Source organism: Scyliorhinus canicula, chromosome 14 (assembly GCF_902713615.1).
Source record: "Scyliorhinus canicula chromosome 14, sScyCan1.1, whole genome shotgun sequence".
Classification (NCBI taxonomy): domain Eukaryota; kingdom Metazoa; phylum Chordata; class Chondrichthyes; order Carcharhiniformes; family Scyliorhinidae; genus Scyliorhinus; species Scyliorhinus canicula.
The window spans coordinates 12,266,653-12,286,115 of record NC_052159.1 but is presented as its reverse complement, the minus strand read 5'-3'; the positions used below and the strand labels follow the sequence as shown (position 1 = coordinate 12,286,115).

Sequence of the window (19,463 nt, the reverse complement as noted above, 5' to 3'; positions counted from 1 at the left end):
ACAGGCTGTAAATACACAGTGTACAACACAATTTGCATGAGATTCTAGGGGAAAGGTTAATAATCCATTCCTGGAGTTAAGACCATTTGCACCATGTATCACACACCTCTGAAAAATTCAGTAAGAAGTCTTACAAAACCAGGTCAAAGTCCTAACCCTAACCCTAACCCTAATTAGCTTTCGGAGCGCAGCTCCTTCCTCGGGTGAAAAATTTAGATTAACAACTTAATCTATATTTTTCTTGAGTTGCTGGTAGATGTCTGATTGATGAATCCCGGAGAGTGTCATGAGCGTAAAAGGAGCAGATGCCATTTATGGGGTATTGTGGGGTGGTAACAGAGAAGTTAGAATGGTCAGGTTGTATTAGTTACAGAGTTGAACTGCTTTGTAAATGTAGATATTTCTTTGTAGTCACTTCCCTAACATCAGTTCATTGCTCTGTGATTAATTATCCTCAGGGAATCAGCATTGGGCCTCCAATTTCACCATTAATCTGTTCACTTTGCCTCCTGTTTGCAGGTGTAATGAAAGAAAGACAAAACCGACATATATACAGCTCCTTTCATGACAGAACAAAGAACAGAGAACAATACAGCACAGGAACAGGCCCTTCGGCCCGCCAAGCCTGTACCGGTCATGATACCAACCTTTGCCAAAACCCTCAGCACTTCCTTGTGCTGTATCCCTCTATACCCATCCTATCCATGTGTTTGTCAAGATGCCTTTTGAATGCCGTTAAAATATTTGCTTCCATAATCTCCCTTGGTAGCGCGTTCCAGGCACTCACCACCCTCTGCGTAAAAAACTTGCCTCGCACATCTCCTCTAAGCTTTGCCCCACAGACCTTAAAACTATGCCCCCTCCACCCTGGGAAAGTGTGCCTGCCCATCCACTCTATCCGTGCCCCTCATAATCTTGTAGACCTCTATCGGGTCACCCCTCAACCTCCGTCTTTCTAATGAAAACAGTCCGAGTCTATTCAGCCTCTCCACATAGCTAACACCCTCTCGACCAGGGAACTTCCTGGTAAACCTCTTCTGCACCCTCTCGCAAAGCCTCCACATCCTTCTGGCAGTGTGGCAACCAGAATGGCGCGCAATATTCCAAGTGCGGCCTTACCAAGGTTCTATACAACTGTATCATGACTTGCCAGTTTTTATACTCGATACCCCCGTCCAATGAAGGACAACATTCCGTCTGCTTTCTTTTTCTTTCCATAAATTTAGAGTACCCAATTATTATTCTTTTTTTCCAATTAAGGGGCAATTTAGTGTGGCCAATCCACCTCTCCTGCACATAGAACGATACAGCGCAGTACAGGCCCTTCGGCCCTCGATGTTGCACCGACATGGAAAAAAAACTAAAGGTCATCTAACCTACACTATGCCCTTATCATCCATATGTTTATCCAATAAATTTTTTAATGCCCTCAATGTTGGCGAGTTCACTACTGTTGCAGGTAGGGCATTCCACGGCCTCACCACTCTTTGCGTAAAAAAACCACCTCTGACCTCTGTCCTATATCTATTACCCCTCAATTTAAGGCTATGTCCCCTCGTGCTAGCCACCTCCATCCGCGGGAGAAGGCTCTCACTGTCCACCCTATCTAACCCTCTGATCATTTTGTATGCCTCTATTAAGTCACCTCTTAACCTTCTTCTCTCTAACGAAAACAACCTCAAGTCCATCAGCCTTTCCTCATAAGATTTTCCCTCCATACCAGGCAACATCCTGGTAAATCTCCTCTGCACACGTTCCAAAGCTTCCACGTCCTTCCTATAATGAGGTGACCAGAACTGTACGCAATACTCCAAATGCGGCCGTACTAGAGTTTTGTACAACTGCAACATGACCTCATGGCTCCGGAACTCAATCCCTCTACCAATAAAGGCCAACACACCATAGGCCTTCTTCGCAACCCTATCAACCTGGGTGGCAACTTTCAGGGATCTATGTACATGGACACCGAGATCCCTCTGCTCATCCACACTACCAAGAATTTTACCATTAGCCAAATATTCCGCATTCCTGTTATTCTTTCCAAAGTGAATCACCTCACACTTCTCCACATTAAACTCCATTTGCCACCTCTCAGCCCAGCTCTGCAGCTTATCTATGTCCCTCTGTAACCTGCAACATCCTTCCGCACTGTCTACAACTCCACCGACTTTAGTGTCGTGTGCAAATTTACTCACCCATCCTTCTGTGCCCTCCTCTAGGTCATTTATAAAAATGACAAACAGCAACGGCCCCAGAACAGATCCTTGTGGTACGCCACTCGTAACTGAACTCCATTCTGAACATTTCCCATCAACTACCACTCTCTGTCTTCTTTCAACTAGCCAATTTCTGATCCACATCTCTAAATCACCCTCAATCCCCAGCCTCCGTATCTTCTGCAATAGCCGACCGTAGGGAACCTTATCAAACGCTTTACTGAAATCCATATACACCACATCAACTGCTCTACCCTCGTCTACCTGTTCAGTCACCTTCTCAAAGAACTCGATAAGGTTTGTGAGGCATGACCTACCCTTCACAAAACCATGCTGACTATCCCTAATCATATTATTCCTATCTAGATGATTATAAATCGTATCTTTTATAATCCTCTCCAAGACCTTACCCACCACAGACGTTAGGCTCACCGGCCTATAGTTACCGGGGTTATCTCTACTCCCCTTCTTGAACAAAGGGACCACATTTGCTATCCTCCAGTCCTCTGGCACTATTCCTGTAGCCAATGATGACCTAAAAATCAAAGCCAAAGGCTCAGCAATCTCTTCCCTGGCTTCTCAGAGAATCCTAGGATAAATCCCATCCGGCCCCGGCGACTTATCTATTTTCACCTTGTCCAGAATTGCCAACACTTCTTCCCTACGCACCTCAATGCCATCTATTCTAATAGCCTGGGTCTCAGCATTCTCCTCCACAATATTATCTTTTTCTTGAGTGAATACTGACGAAAAGTATTCATTTAGTATCTCGCTTATCTCCTCAGCCTCCACACACAACTTCCCACCACTGTCCTTGACTGGCCCTACTCTTACCCTAGTCATTCTTTTATTCCTTACATACCTATAGAAAGCTTTTGGGTTTTCCTTGATCCTACCTGCCAAAGACTTCTCATGTCCCCTCCTTGCTCGTCTCAGCTCTCTCTTTAGATCCTTCCTTGCTTCCTTGTAACTATCAAGCGCCCCAACATCTTTGGGTTTGGGAGGTGAAACCCACGCAGACATGGAGAGAATGTGCAAACTCCACACGGACAGTGACCCAGGGCTGGGATTCGAAGCCGGATCCTCAGCGCTGCAATCCCAGTGCTAACAACTGCGCCACACGCCGTCCCCCTTTTTCTTCCTTGACTACCTTGTCCATCACATTCAAAGATCTGTGGACCTGCAGGCCCAGATTTCCCTGACTTTCTATATTCCTAAGAGTTTTACCATTTACGGTATATTATGGTATTCTGTCCCAAATCACTTTGCAGCTGATTAAGTGTTTTTGAATTGTAGTCACTGGTATCATGTAGGCAATGTTATCCAACAATGGGGCAGGCTCGAGGCGCTAAATGGAGTATTTATGCTCTGAATACATTAGTGTGTATGTTGGATCAATGAGATGAATTGGGCTAGACAGCCGATGTCAGCATAATTATCTTGTAAACAGAGTGTGGAATCATGGCTGTAGTTCTGATTTTTTTTAATTATGGAAGTTTACTATGAGCAGATTCTGTGGGGTAGAATTGATAGCACATAATGGGCTCATAACCAATCAGTAACCTGCACATGATTTTTAAGATCTTTTCCACTGACTTCAATCTTATCCTTTTGCCGACTTACCTATTATCACAGTCCATCTTGGGGCTTGCAGGAATTTTTTGAGGCATTGAAATATCATGATAAAGCTGTGCTGCATAGCGGATATTGAAATGATGTTGTAGTGAGAAACACCAATCAACACTTCACCAATCTTCAGACTTGCTGATTAAGAAAATATAGTTGCAATTATGAACCGTTCAACCTTTGTTCTCTGGCCTCTTAAAGGTTGTTTTACACAGAGGCACTTGGCACTGACAGTGAAAACCTATGCTGTTCAAACATTCCACTTTGTTACTCAGGAATCCTTTGATAATTCTATCCAGTGAGATTACTGGTAAAATAGAATCCGTTTACACCCCTTGTATGAAATAATGATTCTGCGGCCAACCAGAGACTGTCTTTTACTTCCACAGAATGGTTTAGGGCTCCAAATATTGAATGTTTCTTCCAAGTATTTGATTTAATAATCTTTATTGTCACAAATCGGCTTACATTAACACTGCAATGAGGTGACTGTGAAAAGCCCCAAGTCCCTATATTCCGGCGCCTGTTCGGGTACACTGAGGGAGAATTCAGAATGTCCAATTCACCTAACCGTACGTCTTTCGGGACTTGTGGGAGGAAACCGGAGCACCCAGAGGAAACCCACGCAGACACGGGGTGAATGTGCAGACTCCGCACAGACTGTCACCCAAGCTGGGAATCGAACCTGTGACCCTGGAGCAACTGTGCTAACCAGTGTGCAACCGCGCTGCCCAATTTACTGTCACCTTGTCCACATGGTGCAATGTGTAAAACGTGTTAATGAAGGCTGAGGCAATCGCTGAAATCAATGTTGTCATCCACGCAGTGTCATGAATAATGAAAGAGATATTTTCATGTCAAATTAACAATATTGCTAGTTAGTAAAATATGCGTTCTCTGGGTTGGTAATAATTGTGGTGGGATCACCTATATGGTGCACACAAACTGGCACTGCATTATATCATTGCTGCTCTTAATATTAATGACCCATGTTGCATATATATTTGTAACCAGATGCCAACAGTGGGCTTTATCACTTTAGTAGGCCTCTCTGTGATTGATTGGAAAGTCCTGAAAATCATAGAACATACAGTGCAGCAGGTGGCCATTCGGCCCATCGAGTCTGCACTGACCCACTTAAGCCCTCACTTCCACCCCATCCCCATAACCCAATAACCCCTCCTAACCTTTTTTGGACACTAAGGGAAATTTAGCCTGGCCAATCCACCTAACCTGCATGTCTTTGGACTGTGGGAGGGAACCGGAGCACCCGGAGGAAACCCACGCAGACACGGGGAGAACGTGCAGACTCCACACCGACAGTGACCCAGCGGGGAATCGAACCTGGGAACCTGGTGCTGTTAAGCCGCAGTGCTAGCCACTTGTGCAACCATGCTGCCCTAATCAATCGTGCATGATTGATGGGGTGGGGGGGGGGGGGGGGGGGGGGGAGGAGGTTGGAGGTTAACAAAGGGGTAGGGAATAAGGGGTCTAGAAAGAGGAGAAGCATCAGATACCATGATTTCTCTCCTGTCCCTGGTTGACATGACTGAACGGAGATGTTATTAAAAATTTGACCGTCCTAAGTAGTCTAAAGTGTTTTGATAGCTAAGAGAAAGAGAGTAATACAAACTGATGTTGATGGAGGATTACAGAGCTTGATTCCTTTTGAAATGTAGAGAAACTAGAAAGCATGATTTTTATATGTTTTATCAGATAAAAACTGTTTTTAATTCTCTAATTCTTTGAAAGAAGCAGTAATTTAAGAGATTTGGATCATTTAATTGCCCTGTGGTTATTAATGTGTGAAAGTGACCAAGAAAGAAAGCTACAGCTATTTTACTGATAAATTAGTAACATTTGCAACGGATGGAAAATTAATCAAAGATGTTTAAACAGCTTGATACTGTTAAGAGACTATCTCGTATCATATTTGGAAAAAAAATTAGTTACCTCATTGGAAAATTGTAGTTTAAGGTGGATTTTAATAGGACAGTATGATCTTGCCCATGAGCCATCCTGCTCAACGTGAAAAGAGCATAAGAACATAAGAACTAGGAGCAGGAGTAGGCCATCTGGCCCCTCGAGCCTGCTCCACCATTCAATGAGATCATGGCTGATCCTTTGTGGACTCAGCTCCAACACCATAACCCTAAATCCCTTTATTCTTCAAAAAACTATCTATCTTCATCTTAAAAAAAAATTAATGAAGGAGCCTCAACTACTTCACTGGGCAAGGAATTCAATAGATTCACAACCCTTTGAGTGAAGAGGTTCATCCTAAACTCAGTCCTAAATCTACTTCCCCTTATTTTGAGGCTATGCCCCCTGCTTTGTGCTTCCACCCGCTAGTGGAAACAACCTGCCTGCATCTATCCTATCTATTCCCTTTTATATGTTTCTATAAGATCCCCCTCATCCTTCTAAATTCCAACGAGTACAGTCCCAGTCTAATCAACCTCTCCTCGTAATCCAACCCCTTCAGCTCTGGGATTAACCTAGTGAATCTCTCCTGCACACCCTCCAGCGCCAGTATGTCCTTTCTCAGGTAAGGAGACTAAAACTGAACACAATACTCCAGGTGTGGCCTCACTAACACCTTATACAATTGCAGCATAACCTCCCTAGTCTTAAACTCCATCCCTCGAGCAATGAAGGACAAAATTCCATTTGCCTTCTTAATCACCTCTTGCACCTGTAAACTAACTTTTTGCGACTCATGGACTAGCACACCCAGGTCTCTGTACAGCAGCATGTTTTAATATTTTATCATTTAAATAATAATCCCTTTTGCTGTTATTCCCACCAAAATGGATGACCTCACATTTGTCAACATTGTATTCCATCTGCCAGACCCTAGCCCATTCACTTAACCTATCCAAATCCCTCTGCAGACTTCCAGTATCCTCTGCATTTTTTGCTTTACCACTCATCTTAGTGTCATCTGCAAACTTGGACACATTGCACTTGGTCCCCAACTCCAAAAAGAAAGGTATGAAAAATGTTGCAAAGAATGATTGGGTGCATCGAGTCAGATAGCCAGCCTCAAAAATGTGGCTGTGTGGGAAAGATTCCTTAAACGGTCCCTAATATCTCAATTGAGGCCTAGGTGTCATCCATCCCACCATAAAATTGTATACAGATTGGGGCTGGGGTGGGGAGAAATTGCAGAGGCCATCCTAGGAATTTTACAAGCCCCATGCTCCGGCCAACTCACCATTGAAGGAGTGGAAAATATTGCTCAATGTTTTATTGAGAGTGGCTAATCTATGGATCAAACCTCCTCGGGGAGACCTATGGTTCTCAAAGCTTTCCAACACTGGGACTTTTGCTCACCTCATGACCAGTCGATAAGAGACTGATGGATATGATTAATCAACATCCGTTATCAATGCATGAGGATGGGGACAATGATGTCGGTAGACCTTGATCGCTTTTCAGAAAATGCCAGAACCCCTCTGGGATAGATGGTGGCCTCGTCGTGATATTACCAGACAAGCAATCCAGAGGCCCAGGCTAATGCCCCGGGGGACATGCCTTCAATTTCCACCACAGCAGCCAGCGGAATTTGAATTGAATTAATAAACCTGAAATACAAAGTCAGCCTCAGAGAAGGTGACCCTGAAAGTATCATCAATTGTTTTTTAAAAAGTTGCCTGGATCATTCCTGCCTTTCAGAGAAGTAAATCTGCCATTCCCTACACGCAAAGAAAGCACAAAGAAAGCTGAAGTAATCTACCAGCCTGTTCCGGGAAAGCCCTATCCTGAGCCCGGGGATTTAGTTCATGATGAGAAGTTGTCAGCAGATAGGGTAGGTTCCCTTATCTCATCAGCACAATCTCTCGAGCTGTCTATATTGACAAAAATTGCCAAAGGAAGTGTTGCCTTCAGCGGAATTTGAACATGAGCCTGGGAATGAAGAGGAGTCAGTTCGCCTACCAAACTGAGAGTCTGTAGAGCAATAGTCCTTCCCAATCTGCTCTACACATGCGAGCCTTGGACCGTGCACCAACCTCATGCTCAGAAGCCCACCGGAGCTGCCTTCGGAAAATTCTGAAGATGAGACGGCAGAGGACACATCATCAGGCAATGAGACGCTCAGCTTTGCCGCATGTCAAGCATCTACACCCTCCTGAGACAATCAGGACTGAGTTGGGGTCATGTGGCCAGAATGCCTGGCACTCGCTTATCAAAGCAAATCTTTGATGGAGAGCTCGACTCGGTGGGGGGGGGGGGGGGGGGGGGGGGGGGGGGGGGGGGGGTGGGGGGGGTGCGGGGGGGGGGGTGCGCTCCCATGGTTGTCAAGAGAAGCATAACAAGGACAGCCTGGAGGCTTCACTCAGGAGTGTTGGTATTGACTTCTGAGGCCTGAGAGAAGCTCACCCAGGATTACTGGCAGGACCAAATAAAAAACAGTGCAGCAAGTGCACATCAGAGGCAGGGAGTGCACATAAGGAGAGGAAATCCTTGGCCAGGTAGTCATCCAAACGTCCATCAGCTACGCCAGCCTGTCATATTTTCAGTGCACCTTCCAGGTAGAAAGCGGCAGTTACCTACATATCCACCGGAGCCCGATCAAACATCCCCGATGATGTTCGTGGTCATCTTCACCACAAAGAACGGGGACTCCAATGTTGAGTTTCCAGATGCTGTCAAGCTCTCATAGAAGATTAATTTGTTAAATGATGTCTCCGAGGGACAGCAAGTAGTTACTTAGTAGGAGGAGGCCAAGGCTAGATACATCTAACGATTTGGGGCTGGCTGCTCCATGCCACTCTCTGGTGAGGGAAAACATAAACCACCAGAGGCATTTGGTTGTCATGTCACTTGAGCATTAGTAATGGGAGAGTCCCATTCTGCTGGCTCCTTGACAGCATTAGGGTTGCTGTCCCACCATGGCAGATAGTGACATTTGAATTCAATTTTTTTTAAATCTGGAATTAAAGATACAATGATGACCATCAAACCATTGCCGAATGTCGTAAAAACCCTTCTGGTTCAGTAATGTCAGGGAGGGAAATCTGCTGTCCTTACCCAGTCTGGCCCACATGTGATTCCAGACCCACACAGCGATGCAGTGGACTCTGAACTGACCCCCTCAGAAATGGCCTGGCAAGCCATTTAGTTCATAGAATTTACAGTGCAGACAGAGACCATTTGGCCCATCGTGTCTTGAAAAGAGCACCCTATTTAAGCCCACACCTCCACCCTATCCCCGTAACCCAGTAACCCCACCTAACCATTTTGGACACTAAGGGCAATTTACCATGGCCAATGCACATGGCCTGCACATCTTTGGACTGTGGGAGGAAACCGGAGCACCCGGAGGAAACACACGCAGGCACGGGGAGAACGTGCAGACATTGACCCAGCCCGGGAATCGAACCTGGGACCCAGGCGCTGTGAAGCAACAGTGCTAACCCGTGCCTCCCATAGTTCAAGGGCAATAAGGGATGGGCAACAAATGCTGGTCCAGCCGGTGGCGCCCACATCACAAGAACAAATATTTTTAAAAAGCTATCAGATCTTGGGACTTGATTTGAACCCAGAGCTTTGGGAGGGATATTCCGGCCCTGCCATGGCAGGACATGTAGCGGTGGGGGGGGGGGGTCGCAAAATCTACCCGCTAGCTCGGAGAACCGGTATACTACCCACTTGCCCAAAGGACCTTACACCGCGCTCTGTACAACACATATAATGGCGTGATGACCAAAGCTATTAAAATGAAGGCAAGCATATCAGGGCAGACCAGAGTGGAGTGAGCCACTGTGCTTTTTTTTAACTCTTCTGAAACAACATCTGTAATAAATATGATAGATCAACCAACACGGCCTTTCAATTGTCATCGGGCAGATGACAAACAGCGACATTCTCGATAATAAAAACAGCAGCTATTGTTCGAAACAGTGATATAGTTATGACCAAAGCAATTTACAAAGTTTTCGCACCATTCCAACACCCCCAGCCCCAGCAGCCGGCATAGATTGAATCAGGTCATTGCCCTAATTTCCGGGAGGCCATTAGGCTAGCTGTGGTTATTAATGGTGTTTCTATTCTCAACTGCTGAAAGGTTGAAGAAAGGTAGCAGCTATTCATTATTTTTTTTTGCCGGTTTGAAATTAACTTCTTCGTCTTTTTTTAAAAAAAAATGGATTTAGATTACAAGAAGCTTCTTTCCGACTCGCTGGGAGTTTAGCCAATCTTTAATATTTCTGGGATGCTGGCAGTCAGGAAATTGGAGTTACGGCCACATTTAGATCAATCATATTCTTATTAACTGACGGGGCAGGCTCGAAGGGCCAATGGCCTACTCCTGTCTCTATCCTTATACACTTACTGGAACTGAAAATGAAATGAAGGCTCCCACTGAGGCTTCAAGATATCCCACTTGTGGTTAAATTCTGAAGGCTCCCACTGAGGCTTCAAGATATCCCACTTGTGGTTAAATTCAGGCTTCAGGTATAGGTGCTGGGCCCAATTGATCTCTGCTCGTATTTTTGCTCCGTAAGAGCCTTGTCCGGCCCCTCTTTGTCTCATCTCAGCTCATTCGTGGATCCATTGAAATATAATATGTTGCGTTACGAAGGGGGCTGGCAACATGGATGCAGGCCAGTGGGACCAGCCTAGGCAGCAAACTTCAATCAAGGAAAGCAGCAAGGGGGGGAGGCAAATGTACAGATTTGTGGGGCGAGAAATCAAAGACGGCCATCGAAGGCCACGCTGGCTCCAGGAACCTAGTGAAAAGGTGGGGGAACGCGGTTCTGGAAATGAGGCGGTTTCGGCTCGAAAGTTTAGCGACGTGCCGCGACCAGCTGGCGTCTTTCTCCGGCACTTTCCGTCTCTAATTCAGATCTCCAGAACCTGCACGGGGGCTAGACATTCCGGTCCCGCCCGCCTCGGGAATGGTCACGGACGGGACGGACAAGTTGACCTCGGGCGGGAATTTCCGGTTGTGGACTGGCTTGACCGGAAAGTGCCCAAATGTATTTTGCAGTTCAGCCGGTTTAGGGCCGGTTTAGCTCAGTTGGCTGGACAGCTGGTTCGTGATGCCAGCAGCGTGGGTTCAATTCCCGTAACGGCTGAGGTTATTCCTGAAGGCTCCGCCTTCTCAACCTTGCCCCTTGCCTGAGATGTGATGATCCTCAGGGTAAATTGCCACCAGTCAGCTCCCCCTGAGGGAAGGAGAAAGCAGCCTGTGATCATCTGGGTGACCTTAATTTGCTTACTTTTATTGTGGTGAAAATTGAACCGAGTATCTGGAGCTAATCTCTCTGGCGATTTGGGTTTGCAATCTGACTGAGGGCAGCTCGCTAAATGCTATGCTGGCTGTAAAATGAAAGAGTTGAGGGGGGGGGGGTGTTAAATGGGAGTTTGTCCATGTATTGGTTACCGAGGTTACAACACCATTGATTGGCTGACAATACGTCATGCCATGAATACGTTAATACCTCAGAAGGTAACAGGACCCTCATCAGGGGTGGAGGGTGAAGAACAACAGTTCACCGTCGGACTTATCAGACAACTTATGCAAGTGGGTCGCCAGCTTCTTGAGGACAACTAACTGTACTTGATTGTTAAAAGCTGCGCAGTGCTACCATTTTGGTTTACTCGTCGAGTCTGTGCATGGGTAGCAAGGATTTTCTTATTTCTTTCCCTCTTTCTGAACACCATTATACCTCTAAACGCCCTCTCGGGGAATCTGTGCTGAACGGAGATTTTCTCACATTAACCACGACGGCCCACCTTGGTTTGAAGGAATTTCTCCTCACGAAGGTCGACAAACACGATCAGTACTGCTGGGGAAAGGATAACCTGGCTCAATCAATCAATCAATCAATCAACCAACATTGACGTCTTTTCCCCGCTCTTTGATTCCCCATTTTCCTGCGGGGGGGGGAAGGGGGTTAAACTTGGCAACTTACCATCCTCAGTCGGGACATAGACGTTCAGGTAAAGGCAGTCTTCGCTTTGATCTTGAATGTAAGTGGCGACGATATCCAAGTTGGAAGTGAACCAAACTGGCAGCATGACGTCGGGCAAAATCCCGTGAATATTTTGAGGGCAGACTGGGGCGAAGTGGGTGGCATTCCTGACGCCGGTCCAGGAGGACGGGGACTCCGGATGCTGAAAGCGCCTCTCGCCAGTCGGAGCCGAGGCATACGGTATTCCAAGGTATTGGTCCACGGGTCCCAGGATCTCATTGGGGAGTGGTGTTCTGACCCCCCTGAGCTTCCCGTAGTTGGTGGTGACGATGGGATAGCTTTCCTGGCAGGTGAGGAGGCCGATCCGCACGGCAAGGCTCGTTATCCAGAGCAGGGCGTTTATATTCAAGGTGGAGGCAAGAGCGAAAGAGATCCATGGTATTCCCTTTGAGTCGGACATTGTTTATGATCCAAAGCTCGCATGCGACCTTCCAGAAGCGTTAAAAGAAAGCAGCCGGGGTTTCAGTGCCGATCTTCACCTATTGCGACTGGGCTGAGATCCAGAGGGCCCCATTTAAAACCGAACAGAACCAATCAATTGCACTTAGCCCCGGTATTATCCATCTGAGTCTGGGATGACCATCTTGCGATCAGGGTACCTCCTCCAATTAGACTGAAATGAAGTCAAGGTGCTCTTCTCAAACAAAGAGGACTTTCTGCCAAGGCGATCTGGAGGATTAACCAACCTAAAAAAGCAGGAAAAGGAAGATGATAATACAAGTTTATCCCTTGACAGAGAGATAAGCAAAGGAACATGTTATGCAGTCAATAAGACAGAACCTTTTCAAGACAGATACACGACAGCACTGAATAAAATGAACAGGACCCAAATGGGTAACTGGGGAGCAAGCGTTGATTTGCATCCTGGTATAATTACATAGAAGAGCACAGAACCTACAACAAAGAGACAGGTCCTTAGACCAAATAGTTTAAGCTCCACATGAGCCTCCTCCCCCTTTGCTTCATCCAACCGAGCAGCAGATCCCTCCAATCTGTTCTCCCTCATGAGTTTATATGGCTTCCTCGGGCAGCACGGTAGGATTGTGGATAGCACAATTGCTTCACAGCTCCAGGGTCCCAGGTTCCATTCCCGGCTTGGGTCACTGTCTGTGCGGAGTCTGCACATCCGCCCCGTGTGTGCGTGGGTTTCCTCCGGGTGCTCCGGTTTCCTCCCACAGTCCAAAGATGTGCGGGTTAGGTGGATTGGCCATGATAAATTGCCCTTAGTGTCCAAAATTGCCCTTAGTGTTGGGTGGGGTTACTGGGATATGGGGATAGGGTGGAGGTGTTGACCTTGGGTAGGGTGCTCTTTCCAAGAGCCGGTGCAGACTCGATGAGCTGAATGGCCTCCTTCTGCACTGTAAATTCTATGAAACATATGTTTGGGTCAAAATCCTGGAACTCCCTCCCTAACAGCACTGTGGGTGTATCTACAGGGAATGCAGCAGTTCAATAAGATAGCTTACCACTCACCACCTTATCAAGGGCAACTAGGGATAGCAATAAATGCTGGCCTAGCCAACGACACCCACACCCCACGACACAATAAAAAAACTGTGCAATTTGTCTCAACCCATTCGCCAGTACCACACAACCCTCTGGGTAAAGTCATTCCTCCTGTATTTGTGGTGGATTTATTAATAACTATCGTATCTTTATGGCCCCTGGTTTTTTTCAAATCTCACAGAAATATCTTCCCTCTCTCTATTTTGTCAAACCTCTTCATAATTTCACAGGCCTCTATCAGGGCAATTCTCTGTCTTTCTTCGAAAGAAATGAGCCCAGCCCTATCTAATTTGTTATCATTAAAATAACTATAATATTGAATGCATTGTACAAATGTAAGCTGTTCTTGTTCAATCTCTCCTCCTGGTTATAACCTCCCAGTTATCATAAATCTTCTCCAGTGCCTCTAGGCCCTTTTTATAACGTGGAGGCCAGAACTGTGCAAAATTCTCAAAATGTGGTCGAACCACGGTTCAACGCAAGCTTAACATTTTTAAAATTTAGAACATCGAATATACAGTGCAGAAGGAGACCATTCGGCCCATCGACTCTGCACAGACCCACTTAAGCCCTCACTTCCACCTTATCCCCATAACTCAATCACCCCTCCTCACGTTTTTGGTCACTAAAGGCAATTTATCATGGCCAGTCCACCTAACCTGCACGAGTTTGGACTGTGGGAGGAAATCAGAGCACCCAGAGGAAACCCACACAGACACAGGAAGAACGTGCAGACGCCACACAGACAGTGACCCAGCGGGGAATCGAACCTCTGATCCTGGTGCTGTGAAGCCAAAGTGCTATCTACTTGTGCTACCGTTTGGTTCACTTCCAGTCAGAGACAAGCTACTTAGTTTAAATTTCAAACAAGGCTTGGTAACGTGTGGGTTTCCTCCGGGTGCTCCGATTTCCTTCCACAGTCCAACAACATGCAGGTTAGATGGATTGGATGGACATGCTAAAATTGCCTCTGAGTGTCCAGGGATGTGCAGGTTAGGTGGGGTTACGGGGATAGTGTGGGTGAGTGGGCTCTTTCAGAGGGCCGGTGCAGCCGAATGGCCTCCTTCTGTACTGTAGGAATTCTATGGTAGTTAACTGCCAGTCACCATCAGCTGGTGCATTTTCCATGACAACGCCTCTACCACTCAGAGCCCCATTTGCCAACCAATCAGCACTCTCTTCTCATACAGTATAAATTTGTTATTTTCCTTTACACTGCATTCTAGCAAAATCGAAAGGCGAAACCTTCAACAAAATGTCTCTTTTTCCCTTGGGCAGCATGGTAGATGACACGGTGAAGTGGTGAAGATGACACGGAGTCTACAGAGGGATACAGACATACTGATAAGATATACTGGAATTGGAGGCAGTCCAGGGAAGGTTCACTAGGTTGATCCCGGGTATGGAGGGATTTTGTTATGAGGAGAGGTTCAGTAGGTGGGCGTGTACTCATTGGAGTTTAGAAGAGTGAGAGGCAACCTTATTGAGTTGTATTGGATGCTCAGGGGGTTTGACAGGGTAGATGCTGAGAGGACGTTTCCCCTTGTGGGAGAGTCTAGAACCAGAGGGCATAATTTCAGAGTAAGCGGTTGTCCATCTAAGACAGAGATGAGGAGGAATTTCTTCTCTCAGTGATCAATCATGATCTCATTGAATGGTGGTGCAGACTCGATGGGCCGAATGGCCCACTTCTGCTACTACATCTTATAGTCTTATAAATCATTGAAATGACCAAGTCTAGAGATAACACAGGCATGGGTGAGAGTTTCAACAGCAGACAGGCTGAAGTATGAGTAGAGTTGGGCAATATCGTGGGATATTTGATGGGAAACTGATCTAATTTGCCATGAAACTATGCCCCTTTAATGTAGAAAATATGACTTTTCAACCAACAGAACAAACTTTCCAGGTGAAGGTGAGAAACAACCAAACCTTCAGACCCACCAAAACCCATCACTGTCTAAGGGAGATACATTAAATTGGACATTTAAACAATGGCTGGCAAAGACAGACCCACCCATAACCTTTCGGGAAGCCAGGCTGCAGCTACTGCAGAGAGATTGCAAGTGAGACAAGGGGCAACAATAATGTTTACAGCAGAGGAAGCAGGCTGAAGGGCTTCGCTCTCTCCCTCTCGCTCTCTTTTGGAACAAGTGTGTTAACCAGTTTGGAGGCAACCTTACTCAAAATCCACCCGCAAACTGAGATCTCGTAATAATTGCAACAGCTTCTACATCTGGCTGCATCCACAAAACCAGCTAAGCCACGACGTTTAAAAACTTACGCCTGCAGAGCAATCAGAGGATTCTTAACTATATTATTTTTACTTTTTTTTATTGGCCTCTAACTTCCCATATTTCCGATGCCCGTGTGCGTGGTGAATCCATTTGCCATTTCTTTAACTCAAGAAACCCTTATTTGATTGGCTCCTTATTGCTCACTCACTGCTTAATTACTTAAATACATTCAGATTTGGAAATGGCCAATCCTCATCAAAAGGACATGTAAACCTTTGCTGTGACCTTTTGAGGAAGTTGAATAGAGGGAGCCAGTTCACCCCTTCTCACCTGGCCATAATACGATTACATACAATCAAAACTCAAAAAGCTTAGCCACTCTTTTTCCTCTTCATAAACTCATAGAATCCCTACAGTGCAGACGGAGGCCACTTAGCTCATCGGGTCTGCACGAACCCTCCAAAAGAGCACCTTATCTAGGCCCAATCCATCGCCCTATCTCCATAACCCTATAACCCTATAACCCCACCTAGCCTCCCCCCCCCCCATTGCAAGGCATCCCCCACATCTCCTGCCCACTGACTGGGCCGACTGCATCAAGAGCTGAAGATGGTGGGCCAGCAGGGAGGCAATTAGGATGTGTAACAATGACTATTCATTGGGTATTATTGGCTACTATTATTGGGTACCATTCAATGACTAGGACAGCACGGTAGCATAATGGTTAGCAATATGGCTTCACAGCGTCATGGTCCCAGGTTCGATTCCCGGCTTGGGTCACTGTGCGGTGTCTGCACGTTCTCTCCGTGTCTGCGTGGGTTTCCTCTGGGTGCTCAGATTTCCTCCCAGAAGTCCCGAAAGACGTGCTGGTAGGTGAATTGGACATTCTGAATTCTCCCTCAGTGTATCCGAACAGGCGCCGGAATGTGGCGCCTAGGGAATTTTAACAGTAACTTCATTGCAGTGTTAATGTCAGCCTACTTGTGACAATAAAGGTTATTATTATTCATTAGCCCTCATTAGCCTCGGAGACCTTGGTTGAGCGCTGTTTGGTACAGGTTCCCACAAACTGGGACCAGACAGAACAACACTTGTAGGTGTCTCGCAGGGGATCTGAGCCCCCCCCCCCCCCCCCCCCCAGCTGCATGCCATTGGCAGTGTCTCATGCTCTCAATCCAGCAGTCATGCGCATCCATTTCTTCATCTCTGCCTGGCTCCTGCTCTCTATATAATCTAACAATCCATACATACGACTGCTTTTATTCATGATTTGCTTCTTTGGAACAATTTATCTGTCTATTTATACCAACCTGCCTAATCCGTTGCCAAGTCACCACTTCACTTCACAATTTCTAACCGGTGCAGTGTGACTGTTCATTGTGTTCTGCAGTTCAGAAGAATGAGACCTGGCCCTACTGGATTCTGATGGAGGTCTTGGCCGGGCAGACGCTAAGAGGACCTCTTGGGAAATCTCGAACTGGCAGCCATAGTTTCTGAACAAGATGTCTCCCCGTTTAAGATGCCGATGGGGCGGAATTTCCTCTCTCGGAGTTTCAGGAATCTTTGGCGTTGTCTGCCCGAGAGAGGAGCGGATGCTGAACCATTGAATGTGTTCAAGGCTGAGTTAGGTCGCTTTCTTAACTATAACAGGGTGAAGGATTCTGTGGAGCAGGAGGGAGAGTGGATTCAAGGCCTCACTCAGGTCCAGTTGAATGAAGGGGCAGGCAAGAGGGGATGAATGGTCTTACACACGCTGCTATTTCTGATCTTTTCATGTTCTCAGTGGAGGGTTCCAACAATTTTGCAGCACTTGTTAATTGACTGATGATGTTGCTGTTCCAGGTCTGACAGGATGCCAGCCAGAGGAAAGAAAGCAAGAGAGAGGGAAGGGAAAAAAACAAAATGTATGACGGTTCGCTGGACTGGTTCCTCGGATAAGGGATTAACCCATGCTGAGAGGTGGAGTAGACTAAACCCTTATCCCCTCGAGGTTAAAGGAATAAGAGGTGATCTCATTGTATCATGTCATATTTTTAAGGGATTTAACAAGGTGTACGCTGAGAGGATATCTCTCCAATGGGTCACATCATCCCGAGAGGAGGTTGGCCATTTTCAGGAGATGAGGGAAACTTTCCTCATTCTGAGGGTCGTACATTTTTAGACTTCTCAACCCCAGAGAGCTGCAGAAACCATGGGCTGGATTCTCCGCCTTGCCGCGCCACATTTCTGCCCCGTTACGCCAGCCAGGCAATGGGGTTTCCCATTATGGGGCAGCTCCACGCCATTGGGAAACTCCCGGGCTCCGTCAAAATGGAGCATCCCGCCGGCGGGGAATCCCGCCGCCTGTCCCTGAGTATATTCAAGTCAAGAGGTTGACAGATTTTTTTTAGACCCTGAGGGAACATTGGGGGTGCTGTGATAGTGCGGAGAGCGGTATTGAAGTGGAAGAGCAGCCAGCTCCTACTTCCCACATTCTCATCTGAGAATGATGTGGAGATGCCGGCGTTGGACTGGGGTGGGCACAGTAAGAAGTCTTACAACACCAGGTTAAAGTCCAACGTGTTTGTTTCAAACGCTAACTTTCGGAGCACTGCTCCTTCCTCAGGTGAATGGTTCAAACACTAGCTTTCGGAGCACTGCTCCTTCCTCACCTGAGGAAGGAGCAGTGCTCCGAGAGCTAGTGTTTGAAACAAACATGTTGGACTTTAACCTGGTGTTGTAAGACTTCTTACTGTGCTCATCTGAGAATGAAAGAGGGAGAGAGAGTCGAAGAGGTGGATAAAGGGAGAGAGGGGAGGATAGAGAAAGGAGTAGAAGGAGAACAATTGAAAGTTGTCGACGGAAAGGAGAGAAATAGGAAGGAGTTAGCACGGATAGAGCGAATGAAATAAAGAGAGCAAGAAGGAAAGGAATGAAGACGGATGGAAAGAAAAAAGAGAAAGAGATGAGGAGAAAAGAAAGGCAAAAAGAGAGGAAAAGAAGGGAAGCTCAGAAATGAGAGAGAGAGAGAGAGAGAGAGAGGCATATTCATTGCAGTTGCTTTAAGTACCAGCCAGAAGGGAAGCATGCCATTAGGTGATGGAGGCCATGGTCATTTATTAAGGTTCTCCTCCATTAACAGCCCTACTGCAGAGTAGAGAATGGATTGATCACTGCATTCTCCCATCGATCTGCACAGCACTGCGTGTGAAGACCAGGCCTGCATGCTCCTCTCCCTCTCTCTCTCACATCCTCTCTCTGTGAACACTTTCCCTCAGTTGCTGCAAAGACCAGAGTGAAAAGGGCCAGGCCAGCTGATAGAATTTTGTATGGCCAACAATTAAATAAAATGGAAATTAAAATTGAAAATCATGCATCTCTAAAGACATGCGATTGAAAGTGATGCAGACCCATAGTAAATGAGGCGAAAGAGTGATCAGAATTCAAATACAGTAATGCAATTGAAAGCAGTGAATATATGAGCCAGTTTTAGTTAGTGGAGACTTAAGGCCTTCAGTACGTTGCTTCACCTCCGGCGTACAATAAAGGGACAGCAGTTAATTGGGAAACGTGTTGGGAATTTAAGTCATCCCCTTCAGCAGGCGCTGCCACATGGTGTGATCATAGCACCAAGCATGTGACACAGACGTACCTAATTTGCAGCACTCTCTTGAATGGGACTTAAAGGAAAATGGATGCCGCCAGTAAGGTCGCCAGGACAGCGAGGGAGGCTTGACTGGGGACGCTCTGATCCACCAGTGCCTCCAACCGCGGCACTGTTAATGGGATTAGCTCCCGTGACGGGACCGAATGCCACTGCCACTGAGACCTAATTGGCACGCCAGCTTGTGTGCGAGTCTCGGCAGTGTGGGATGGTATTTCATTTTGTGGGGATTTGCAGCGTCAGGGCCAATCAT

At 46.6% G+C, this 19,463-nt stretch overlaps 1 protein-coding gene across 2 annotated transcripts in view; it reads right to left on the bottom strand.

The window, feature by feature from the left end:
- nlgn4xa (neuroligin 4 X-linked a) overlaps positions 1-19,463 on the bottom strand; it is a 307,693-nt gene that overhangs the window by 272,603 nt on the left and 15,627 nt on the right. For both annotated transcript variants that reach the window (XM_038818165.1, XM_038818166.1), the window contains exon 2: positions 11,765-12,510. In XM_038818165.1, coding sequence (XP_038674093.1) covers positions 11,765-12,224 — 460 coding nt within the window. In that variant the 5' untranslated portion in view covers positions 12,225-12,510. The remainder of the gene's footprint in view (positions 1-11,764; positions 12,511-19,463) is intronic.